The 12,825-nt window shown below is 34.7% G+C and overlaps 1 protein-coding gene across 1 annotated transcript; it reads left to right on the top strand.

The window, feature by feature from the left end:
* The first annotated feature begins 4,420 nt into the window (after window positions 1-4,420).
* LOC109184617 (DNA-binding protein DDB_G0278111) lies at window positions 4,421-9,496 on the top strand. Its single transcript, XM_019334644.1, has 7 exons — window positions 4,421-4,589; window positions 5,404-5,469; window positions 5,584-5,633; window positions 5,729-5,793; window positions 8,418-8,509; window positions 9,077-9,148; window positions 9,244-9,496. The coding sequence occupies exons 1-7, from the start codon at window positions 4,587-4,589 to the stop codon at window positions 9,280-9,282; spliced, it is 387 nt and encodes a 128-aa protein (XP_019190189.1). The 5' UTR covers window positions 4,421-4,586; the 3' UTR covers window positions 9,283-9,496.
* The last annotated feature ends 3,329 nt before the right edge of the window (window positions 9,497-12,825 follow it).

Below are 12,825 nucleotides of genomic sequence, written 5' to 3'. Positions count from 1 at the left end.
ATAAAGGTAATTTTATGCAATAAAAATGATAGTATAATATATGTAGTGTGATGTAAAAGGTCGGTATTTGTACCCTTGCATAAATATTGGGATCGCCTACTGTTGGCCGGCGTTCGGTTGCAGTGGGGTCCTACCAGCCTCTATCGACCACAATGTGGTTGGCGCAGGCGATGCACCACCGGAAGGCATTATAGCTGTGTGTGTGGGTTGGGGGGCGGGTTGCTCAAAGATGTCCGACGTTCGTGGCTGGCGAGGTGCCGCGCCCTTACGGCGAGGGGTGGTAGTTTGGGCCGGTATAGATTTGGGATCGTGGCCTAAAGGCATGGGCGTACATGCATAGGCGGCATGGCGGGGGTGGTGATCGACTCCTGGCGCATGGTCGGCGATGTTAGGCCATCGAACTTCTTGTGACGTGGCCTGGCTAGCGAGGGCCAAGCACCCCACAGCACACCATTGGCACCCTCATCGACGAGGGTGTGGGCATGTGTACTTGGAAAGGAGGGGGAAATAAGGGGGTGGGGGTGGGGAGGGGGCGAGCATGGTAGCATGGAGGGAGTCATGAACAACCTTTGTTGGTCGGCGCTTGGCTATCAAAGTGAGCTTGCCAGATTTCCTAGGCCATGTCGTAGCCAGCGCGTGTCGAGCGCTCCCGTCAGCAGGACCATGGAAACAAGTTGGCATAAAGGGGTATGGTAGAGTGGTAAGGGGGTAGGGAAGGTGGGTGAGAAGTTGGAGACAGGACCATGGAAACAAGTTGGCATAAAGGGGTATGGTAGAGTGGTAAGGGGGTAGGGAGGTAGGTGAGAAGTTGGAGACATGGGTGAAGACATGTGGCATGACATGCACACATGGAGGGTGGATAGGGAAGACAAGCCATGACGATCTACTTGGCAAGACGTGAGAGGTTCTTGAACACTATAAAAGAGGGGTGGATTTTCCTCCTTTGGACATCATGGTCTGAGCACGACAAATCTCATGATCTAGTGGTATTTGTTTGCACTTTCAACATATTCACTTGGGTTGGTCTCCCAGTTGCAATATTATTCCTAATTTCTTACCTCATATTCTGTACTTCCGTACATGATCCCGATAAAACCAGAGGGTCTCAACTGCTTTTGTCCTTAAATTTGGTAGGGGATGTTAATTGCAAAATTCAAACAACTATGTATTATATTATATCATATATAATGTAATAGTTAGGTAAGTAATTCATGACTTAATATAAAGTTTGACCCATAAAAGAAGTAGTGCAAAACTAATTTGCAGTTTGTGTAGTGGCTCGAGCTTAAATTGAATAAGAATCATTATTATATAGATTTTGATGGGATAAGTAAAATGTATTGAGCAAATTAGAACCCCTAATTTATTTGTAACTTTCTCTTTCTAAAAATGTTATAAAAGCCAAATAAGAAAAAATGTGTAAAATAAACGACAAATGTACAATTCGAAATACCTAAATACAACATACCTTGACAAGAGTCAAGAATTCGAACGGAGACTGGACGTTATTTTCAATCTTGGCATGAGCAGTTGCAGGGGTCTTCGTTTGCTAATAGGCATGTTGTTCCTCCCATTGGTGATACCAATATACCTGCTGATGTAATTAAACTTTATGTGGATGCGGCTGTATTTAAGGAGACAAACCAGGCAAGTTTTGGGGTGGTTATGCTTAATAATATGGATGTTTATGAAGCTGCTTTGAGTGGACGAGTTCGTTGTATGAATGATGTTCATTTAGCAGAAGCGTTTGCTATTAAGGAAGCACTATCATGGGCAAAAGCGAGAGGTCTTCGTAAGGTGATGGTGAATACGGATTGTCAAGCAGTTTGCAAGTTACTAAATGGTTCCTTGTTAGATCTATCTTTTGCAGGCTGTGTTATCAACGATTGTAGAGAACTTAAGCGACACTTTGATATGGTGTCTTTCTGTTATGTTTCTAGATCAGCGAATAGGCTTGCACATACGCTAGCAAGGGCGGCTCGTTCAAATACTGATCCTCATTGTTGGATATCTACTTTTCCTTCTTGTATTGCTTCATTATTATAATAAATCTTTTGGAGGTTGGTTTAAAAAAAAAAAAACAAAATATAACATACCTAATAGTGACTGGTTGCTAAAATAGCTAAGATAGCAGTAACATAAGAACTATAATAAACAATGGTAGAATGACAGTTCACTAAAAAGGTAGGCTTGGGAAAAATCAACATACTAATATCTTTGTAAACCTATTAAAGAGAGGTCTCGAGAAAACTCTATAAATTGTGGTAGAATTGAAATTGCGACAGACCTTATCTAAAAGTTGAAGTTTATAAGTAGAGCCATACATGTGGAGCAAATAAGATTTACTATAAGTATCTCATAGAGCAAGTCAAGTCAATAATATTAGATCTAGAAGTTAGGATTAACATAGACAATTTCAAGGAATAATTCTCAAACTCCCATAATACATGGAGTACAAGAATGCTAGAGAATGTATTACCTCGGATTTATTTAAAAAAAAATTGTTAGATACAACTACCAAGTAAGGTTTGAGAGATCATGACAACAAAACAAAAATGTCAAAAAGTAAAGCACCATTTTATTTATTTATTCTTATTGTTGCAAAAAGCAAGACTTGCACACAAAAGGATGCTGCAACAAACTTTAAGGACAACAACTTCTGGACGCAACTATTTACCTACATGAGTGTCAACAAACATAAACACATTTAAAAATTTTCGAATTCCTGAACTCGCAACTCTTATATATAAATTCAACCATAAAGCTTGAAAACAATACTAGAACTTTTGCGATCTTGCGAATCTAGTTAGTTGTGTTTACACGGAATTCATCAAGCATTCAAGCTTCACTAAATCATCCAAATTCAAGTGTCCAACACCCGTCTTCTAAAGACAAAAACCAAAACTCTTGGTAGTGTTGGGAGACTTTTCACTCAAGATAACTTTGTTGTAGATCCTTAGAGTGAAGTAGTTAGATAGTGAAGACACAAGCAACTCTATATCAGGTTTGGTTTGACCGACTATCAAAGGGAAGAATGCCAAGAGTAAAACATCTTATTGGTCGATTATACCAGATTGTGATGGGAAAATCTAAATATACTCCAAGGAAAGGTGGTTACAGAATAAGTCTCACTGAAAACCAATTCCTTAAATGGAGTATCAATTTAAGGAGACTAGTGGCACAAGATGTTCTTAAGTCATGGCCATTAAAAATAGTATGTCTCCCCGATTCATATATACTTAATGTATAACTGTTTGGGGGTATGAACCTAAACACTTAAGTTTTGTGACCATTAATCACTTTGAAATTGTATAAATATTTAATTAAACCCCTCATTGAAGTTTAAGGAGAAAGGTAGAGTAAGAGATTTCTCGAACCAGTATAAAAATCCATCTCTCCATATGCTTTACATTATTTGGTCATTATATTTCTTATAAGATCCATAAAACACGCACGGACACTTATGCGTTCAAGACATACAACTGCAGACTATTTTTCGTAAAACTTGACAAGTTAGAGATTTCCGTTGTTCACTATATGTACTTAGTTCTTAAATAGAAAATTTTATAGAAGTCTAGTGAACCCCTCTCCCTCCCCATCCTTCTAGACTTTTACTTATTTAGGACTAGCAAACTATGCCCATATGATCTCGACTCAAGCAACCTAGTAAATGTGATATTCTAGGTTAAAAAACAACCCGTATATGATCTTGACTCAATTACAAGTTGTGATATTAATGTGATATGGATATATAGAGCGTATGTATCTATTTTCGACCATTATGAACTACTGTAACAATTTTCATGACTTTAGAGATCGGAAAATCAATATTGTCTGAACAAGTGAATATCAGGTGAAGTGTCCTTTCATCTATTTCATCAAACTGAGTCGCATTAGCACAAACAAGTGATTTACCGATCTAATTAAATTAATATGTAGATAAATGCAATGTACCCCTTGTTGGTGGAATTTCGACATGTGCTCTCTAGTGCAACACTATAAAAGCAAGTTTGCTAGCTCATCAAAAGATGAACTTTTAGGACTAAAACTTTTTTAGTATCACTTGACATTGCGAGAACTTCCGGACCACGAACTCTAGTGACCTCTGTGCTCAGAATAATTTATAATTAAAATACTACTTTCTTCCTCAAGAATACATATAATTTACACATCAATATACCCTATTATTACAATATAATTAACATTATCATAACAATTGAGCAAATTTAATATAAAGGTTTCACTCCATTACTATTTTGTTTTATTCATTACCATTTGCTACGATTACTCGAGTACTTCAATTGCTTCAACCAAGAGAGGGTCACTCTTTCAAAAAAGGAGCTGCAAATGTAAATATTAAGAGGTTTGGGGAAAGATTTGTCATCATGAGAAACTTGCAGGAGTGATAAAAGAAACATTCTTTTCATCAATTAATCCCTAAATCTCAAACAACGATTATTTGTATGATTCGCGACACAGAATAAAGGTGCCACCACTCCCACTCTTCAATCGCGTTCTTGAAACGCTGCTTTTTGCTCTTCGATTTCCTCTCCTCCGCGCTCCTCGATCCAATTCTGCACAGATTAATGGTAATTTCTCTCTTTGTTACAGAATATGTGTGTGTGTGTGTATGTAATGTTGGGTGAATATTGAAGCTAGCGTTGTAAATTTAGTGGCCCTTCGTTCTGCTTAGGCTCAGATTGAGCTGGTGTTTCCAAGTTTCAATCTTTCCTTATTTTCTCCAAAAAAAAAAAAAAAGAAAAAAATATGTTTTAGTTTTAGTGTCTCAATTTCCGAGATTGGGCAAGCTCTTCTCCCATGGTCACCATAAATAATTTTTTAGCACGCCTCTATGTATATGTTGAACGGTGCTTCATGAATTTTATGTTTTGTTTATGATAAGACTGTATTATACTGTCATTGACTAAGAATTCAAATACTCATTATGTGATGCTTTGAAAAGAACTTTGGGCTGGGGGTGGGTGGGTGGGTGGGTTATGTTACTTATGTATGCTGATTGCATATGTTGGAACTGAATGAGTTGAGAATTAGTGAAGAATTTGAGAGAAATAGTTGGTTCTTGGTGGAGACTAGTATAAATGACTCTAATTATATGTTTTGTTATTGTTATTTGATAATTGGGCTCACTGTATAATCCTCAAGATTAAGAATTGGATAGCTTCTCAAGCCAAATACAGGGAAGCAAAAATCAGAATGCTTTGTTTCTGATATATTTCTTGCTGTATGTGATTGTAAATGTTACTTTTGCTATTAATATTGTATAGACTGATATGTTTTTGTGTCTTACACTCTTACTGCTGTTTGAGTTGATAACATGAGGATCTTAGTAAAGCTTGATCTCTTCATTACGAGAAGTTGGTAAAATTTTTGCTTCTTTCCCAGGCTGACCCTGAATTAGAAGCTATCCGGCAAAGGAGAATGCAGGAGCTGATGGCTCAACATGGGGCTGTAAGAGCTTTTCCTAATATAGATTTTTTTTTTTTTTTTTTTTGCTTTAAGTTATGCATGGTTACTTATAAGATAAAAGATGCATATTTACTGATTAAAGTTGTCTACAAATAGGGAAATAATCAAAACCCTGATCAACAAAAGGCTCAAGATGAAGCTAAAAGGTTACTTCTCTCCTAATCTAGCCATTGCTTTTCAATCAAGTTCTTTGTTGCTATTTTGTATTGTTATTACTTTCTAACTTTATTATTGTATTTAGGGAGGCCGAGGATCGAAGGCAAATGATGCTTAGTCAGCTTCTCACTTCTCAAGCAAGAGAAAGAGGTACATGCATATTGGAATTACTCCAACATATTTGTTTCTAACATATGCATTCCTCAAACTTCTACGAATTTGAGGGATAGAACCATGCATTAAATTTATGGTTAACAACTTTGATATATGGCCTATTGGCCTATGTAGTATTTAGGGTGTGTTTGGGTGGGAGGTTTGAAAACTAGGTATGATTATGAATAACAATTAATTTGTGTTTGATTGGAAATCTTGTGTAAATGGAAGTGTTATGCAATATGGTTAAAAATGTAAAAACCCATTCTTTTATTTCATTTGGGTTTCATGGTTGATATGGAGTGCAATGTTCTAACCCGTTCCTCAACAATGCCCTTCAACCAAACCTCCTTCCTCCCCCTCCCCTCTCCCTCCAATCCTCAAGTGGTGGCCTCCTGAAGCCTCAAAAGTTTATGGAGCTTCTCCAAGATTTGGCCAGTGATTGATATAAGTAAACTCTTGCAGCCCATTGATAAAAAGAAGATCTGTTTTGGCACTCCCCAGGTTTTAGTTTATTTTACTGTACTTAATATTAAGGTTAAGAATATAGTATTAGGAAATACTGAAATAATAATGTACATGTTAATAATAATAGGTTAAAATAAACATCAAAGAGTAATGATTCCCATTCCTATTTTGATACCAAAAAACATGATGTGTTTCACTCAAAGTTATCCATATTCCTTAGTTTTTCATACCTTTTAATCCTTTATGATTCATTGATTCCAACATCTGAACCAAGCAGCTTGTTAGAAGAGTTGTATGAAGTATTTATTCATGGGTTCGGATTTTATTAGTCGAGTTTATTGGACTTGTGTTTTCCACAATCCAAAAGGTGTACCACATGTTTAAAAGGGTTCTGCCCAAGGCTATAATGTTCCTAAGTTTTCCTTAAGCTTAAAGGAAGATATGTGTCCTTCCACTATTTCATGAGGGGGTACATTAGTCATGCATGGAGTTCTGGCTGGTGTAATGCCAAGTCATATATGTTATTTCTAAAAAATGCGGTGATGCAACTCAGCTCTTATTATTTTATTAACTATATAGAATCAAGAGTGCATCCTGAGCCAATTCATGGTCTTTGTGTCTCTCTCTTAGTTGATTGATGACTCTCTTCTAAAAGACAGCACCAATTTTGTGAACTCAGTCACTCTCACCCCTTTAAATTGACACTGAGTTTCACGAAGCAGTCAGAAGTTGAGTAATGTTCTGTACACGATTCATTAGAGGGTTATGTTCTTCCTGCACATCATGATATCCTTTTTAATAACCTCAAAAAATGAGTGCAATGAATGCTGTCTTGTGGTCTTCTTCCAAGCAATCAGAAGTTGAGTAATGTTCTATACATGATTCGTTTGTCTTCTTCCAATCAATCCTGTCTTTATGGTTTTAGAAGCTTTTGCCTATTTTATACTAAAGTAGCTCTTTCAATCACAAGTTTCCTGACGATGCTACTTTGATACAACATTGGGATGAATAATGCCAAGGGAAAAGAATGTTATTTATCTTTGATACTCTGACAATGCAGCTTGGCACTGATACTGAGTCTGTTCTATTAAGAGGAACATACTCCCTGAGAATGTAGAGCATGACCATGGATTCCAAATTCTTTTTTGATTTTTGAACAAGTAAAAACCAATATTTTTTATGTTGCATTCTGAAGTTGGATAATATATTTTCTAATGTGTATTGGTTAGTCTCCAAAGTGGAGTGCCAAGCTCTCTTATCCAGTTCAATGGAACTTCTTTGGGAGTTTTTGTCATATGTTGTGTTGGCTATAACTCTAGTTTGATCAATTTCCTTTCATATTGGGAATAAGCCACAGGTTTTAAGGATCATAACAGAAAAAGTGACGGATTTTAGGATTGTTTTTCATTGGGAGTTTTGGTCAAGCGGCATGTAGCTACAAATCTAGGTTTTTTTTGCAAGTCCTCTTGATTGTGTTTGATTCTGTGGTTGTGAGTGTTGAGCATATAACCATTAATGTGCAATCCAACTATCAGCTTAAGCTTTTAGTTGAGATGGAGCACATGCTTCAATTTGGTATCAGAGCCATGTGTTCGAATTTTCGCGCCACCCGATAAAAAAAGAGACTACGGTCCACGTGTTGCTTGAGCCCAAAAAGTAATTGGCTCGCACACGTGGGGGGCGTGTTGAGCATATAACCATTAATGTGTAATCCAACTATCAGCTTAAGCTTTTAGTTGAGATGGAGCACATGCTTCAATTGTGAGCACTTTCAATCATTATATATATTGTAGAAGTCTTGAAAATTGATCAGTTGATTCCCTAGTGAACTGCATTATTTAGCATCTTGTTGCATTAGTTCCAAAATGGGAGCTCCCAAATCACTTGATTGAGACCATACTAATATGTTACAGCCTAGTTAAAAACTTAGCTTTGCATTTGCTCTCTCGCTCTCTCTTCTCTTGGGGGCAAACAGAGATGACTCTCCTTGCGGCGTTGGGGGGGAGGACCGATTAACTAGTGCTTGAAACAATCCCTTTTCAACAAAGTTAAATGTTGGAGTATTTGCTTGTACATCTTCTTATATTTTGCTTTCCCTTTTCTAAATTTCGTTATCTATGATTTTGACCTTTATCGAGTATTTGCTTGTCCAGTTGCCCGAATTGCACTAGTGAAGCCCGAAAAGGCCAGAGGAGTTGAAGATGTTATACTCAGAGCTGCTCAATTTGGCCAGATTACTGAGAAGGTAGTCTGCTTATACACTCATCTATGTGTTGAATCTTTAGTACTAATTACTAAGTTACAGTTTTATCCAAAAAGAAATTTAAAAGTAAAATGTCCCTAAGATTCTTCCCAAAAGGTTGAATCCCCAACTCCAAGGGCCCCCCATACCCCGGCCCGATAGAGCATTTGGGAGGATGTAAATCATGGTAACTCAGCTGAACAGAAGATAGACCTTTGCTTACTGTGCACAAGGAGCCCCCTCACTTTGAGAGGTTGCTCCTACACTGCCGCTGGTGAGACTCGATCTCTGGTCATTCTTCCCAAACTTTACCCCTGTGACCAACTGAGCTGCCCATGCGGACAAAATGTCCCTAAGATGTGTAGGAAACTTGCTGCCCTCCTTTCATAAACAAAAAGAAAATTCAATCCAATTAGCACTTTTCGTATATATACGCTATAAATTCTCCCTCGTATTTGGAACTTAGGTCCCTTATAACACTTCATTCATACGCTATAAAATCTCTCTCGTCTCTGGAACTTAGGTCTCTTAGCACTTCATTCATTTGCCCGAGCATTGTTTCTTCTGCAGGTGTCTGAAGAAAAGCTGATACAATTGCTTGAACAGATCAACACTCAAACCACCAAACAAACAAAAGTAACGGTAAGTCTCCGATCATCATCTCGGGTTGTGATTACATCAGTTTCGTCGTTGGTTGCTGAACCATTGTTGTTGTTTATGTTTCGATCGTTTCTCAGATCCAGAGGCGTCGCAACGTTCTCGAGGACGATGATTAGGTCCATGCTTCCTGTTTTGAGTATTGATTATATATAGTAGTACTTGCTTGTATCTACATGAGAAACCAGCTTGTGGTTAATGCCTATTTGCTTATGTACTTGTGTGTTGTCTGACTTTGTTAGCACAATGCTAAATCATCAGTTTTTGTACTCTTTGAATCTTGTGCTTGTTTTATAATCCTACAAATTATTATTATTATTATTATTATTATTATTATTATTATTATTATTATATATGGTCATAATATATTTAGAGCGAGTATGCAAACTACACAGGAGAGATATATTAATTACACACGGTGTTAACTGTCATGTAATATGTCCCTGTGCTATTAGCTCATTTTTACCATAACTATTAATTGATTGTGGTTAAGTTAAACACCAAGGATTAAATGTAATAATGCCACAATAATCGTGAAACTATGTTTATTTCAATCATCTATTTTACTCCCTCCCGTTTATCCAATTTTTTTTTTTTTTTTTTTTTTAGTTTTACATCCTCCATTCTTTATTTTCAAAATTAAAAAAATATACAGTAATACATATTTTTCAAGTTCCAAGTTCGATTCTCAGTGGGTGCACCTTGGTCTGAGCTGGTCAACTATAGATAATCTATGTTGGTTAATATACTTGTAGTCCTTTAATTTGCTGGCTAGAGTCGCACTGTGCTCAATACATACCCTCAAGTAGTGGCTATGAATTTTTCTTGTAATCCAATAAAAATATACGAAGTAAACATATTTTCTATTTTTTAATTTTAACAAATAAAATAAAAAGAATTTTCCCGTTATTAAATTTATTTGAATTTTGATTTTTCTGTATTTAAAATAAACTTTTTCTTGAATCCTCAAATTTCCTCATAAAGATGAAGGTGTGGATTGGGTTTGATTGCGACTACTATACGACAACTTATTACAACTCCAAATATGTGGTCGATTAATGTGGGGACATATCTATATTCTTTGGTATACGACAATGTCCACTCACACACTTTACCTTTTCAAACTATGTTCCTGTAGTTCATATATGCAGCAAATAAAGCAATCTTTTGGGCTGATAACTACGTTTACCTTATAAAAATATTTAATCTCTTGAAATTTTGAATGGTTAATCAACTACGTACTTATCTACAATTCATTAATACCTGTCTTAATGGAATAAAAAATTAACGACTTTTCAACTCTGAAAGAAGTAATTGATTGATTGGAGCATGAGTCCATAACTCTTGTATCCGAAGGTCACGAGTTTAATTTTTGTCAACATCTTATAAGTTGAACATGTTGCATAAGGTCTTTCTAGTGTGGTTTGCGGGTTATTACACAAGAACGAAGTTTATCAAGTGTACACCCTCGAGTAGTATCTGCAGGGTTAAATTAATGACTTATGAATTATGATTCGAGTGAAACATGTTTAGTCTGACTTATGAATTATGATTCGAGTGAAACATGTTTAGTCTGACTTATGAATTATGATTCGAGTGAAACATGTTTAGTCTGACCTTAGCGACTAAAAAGTAGTCTGACTTATGAATTATGATTCGAGTGAAACATGTTTAGTCTGACCTTAGCGACTAAAAAGTAAAAGTTACTAATAATCTGGTTGGGGTTAAAAATGTTTGGTAAAGTTACATACGAATAATCAAATATAGGTAAAAATGTAAAAATAAAAAATAAAAAAATAAATTATATTAATAATAGAAAAAATTCTACAATACTAATTGTAAAATAATGGCAAATTATTGCTCCGTAAAATAGTTAATTAGGACTTAAGAATGTTGTATGCTGTGTAATTTGACAACATTGAAGAAATGAATTTAATTTCGTCAAGTTATAAATGTACCGTTACTCTTACTATTTTTAGTATTTAACTTCACTATGATCGGCATGGAAGCTATTAGTGAAAAAAATTTTAAAGATAAAAGTATTTGTTTGGCAAGGCTTATTTAGGAGCTTATAAGTTATTTTAAGCTACTAATAAGCTATAAACTCTGTTTGGTAATGTTTCCAAAATAAGCTCATAGCTTAAAATAAGAACTTATTTTGAAACGCTGCGTTTCAAAATAAGCTAGTAGCTTCCTAACTTTTTTTTTTTTTTTTTTTTTTTTTTTTCATTTTTGTACTTATTATTTTAAAGACATGACATCATTTACCTTTTCCAATTAAAATAATTTTCTCTTCTCCTTTAGCCGCAATTTTCACCGCAAATATTATTATTATTATTACTATATGAAGGAGATTCGCAACAATATTGCTACTTCATTATGTGATGCTAGATCATGATTATGCTAATAGTTTTATTTCAAAATATTTTTTTTAAAGACAAAATGTTAAATTTTAATAAGTAAACAAACTAATGTAAATTTTATGAAGATGTCCTTTTTTCTGCTTATCAAAAAAGCTAATTTTACCAAACACTTTCAACCATAACAGCTAGCTTAACAGTTCTTCAGTTCTTCAGCTCCTAATTTATAGCTTTTCAGCTTTCAGCTCATTTTCAGTTTTCTGCTACTTTTTCAGCTAGATTTGCCAAACATAGCTAAAAGCTCATTTTTAAGATACTATATATGCTGGATAACATCTTAAAATAGAGTTTATTTCGAATTGACTTGATAGATTAAGTATAACGTTACAAAGTTATTTACTCTTTCTAACTTGCCGAACATAATTTATGAATATATAGGCTTTGTTTGGCACGTCTAGATGAAAAATTAACTGAAAGTTGAAAAGTTAGTAGCTAATAAGTTAACTAATTGAAATTAAAGGGTTTGGTAAAATTAATTATTAAATTAACTGATAAGTGTAAAAAGACATAAAATGATAAACTAAGATATTATGATTTTAATTAATGAAGGGTAGGTGGTATCATTTTTATAAATTAATAAAAACAGGAAAGGAAAAAAGTTAAAAAGCCAGTAGCATATTTTAAATGCTACTTGAGATAGCGTTTCAAAATAAGCTATTATTTTAAACTCCTAATGTTTTACCAAACAGAGCCTATAAACAAAAAGAAAAGAAATTAATTAATAAAAGAACATTGATTTGTTAAATGATTCCAAATCCTAATGATTAGTTTTAGCATTTCCCCGGGCAATATAGTAATAAGGATGCATGCATATCATGATAGAGGTGCAATTAGTTTAAGTAATTTTAAACTTTACCTATTACATCCAACCACACAAAACAACATTATTTTATGACCAAATAATTTAAAACTTTTTAATTATTCAATAATTTACAAATTCCTATATTTGGGATAATAATTTAATATTAAGGCCAATTAATTATTTTCTCAAATAAGACTCCAATCCCCAAATTGTTTGTTATTTTCCATTTTTCAAATATTATATTAGGGTTTGATTACCAACTTTTATTAATTAATCCAGAAATGTCCCTCCTTTTAAAAATACAAACATTTGTTCAAGCTATACATTTATTATGACTTATTATGAACCACAAATGATTTACCTCCTTAATTAGTCTTTAGGGTAACGTTTGTTTGTTTTTTTTTTTGTTTTGTTTTGTTTGTCTTTTTTTTTTTTTTTTT

The sequence above is a fragment of the Ipomoea nil genome, unplaced genomic scaffold (assembly GCF_001879475.1).
Source record: "Ipomoea nil cultivar Tokyo-kokei standard unplaced genomic scaffold, Asagao_1.1 scaffold1266, whole genome shotgun sequence".
Taxonomy (NCBI): domain Eukaryota; kingdom Viridiplantae; phylum Streptophyta; class Magnoliopsida; order Solanales; family Convolvulaceae; genus Ipomoea; species Ipomoea nil.
This window is presented reverse-complemented; position numbering and strand designations above follow the sequence as displayed.

What these genes read in the sequence shown, in the direction of transcription:
- LOC109184617 (XM_019334644.1), top strand. An exon ending in TGATGGCTCAACATGGGGCT is followed by an intron (nt 5,470 to 5,583) that starts GTAAGAGCTTTT and finishes GTCTACAAATAG; the next exon opens with GGAAATAATCAAAACCCTGA. An exon ending in GCTCAAGATGAAGCTAAAAG is followed by an intron (nt 5,634 to 5,728) that starts GTTACTTCTCTC and finishes TATTGTATTTAG; the next exon opens with GGAGGCCGAGGATCGAAGGC.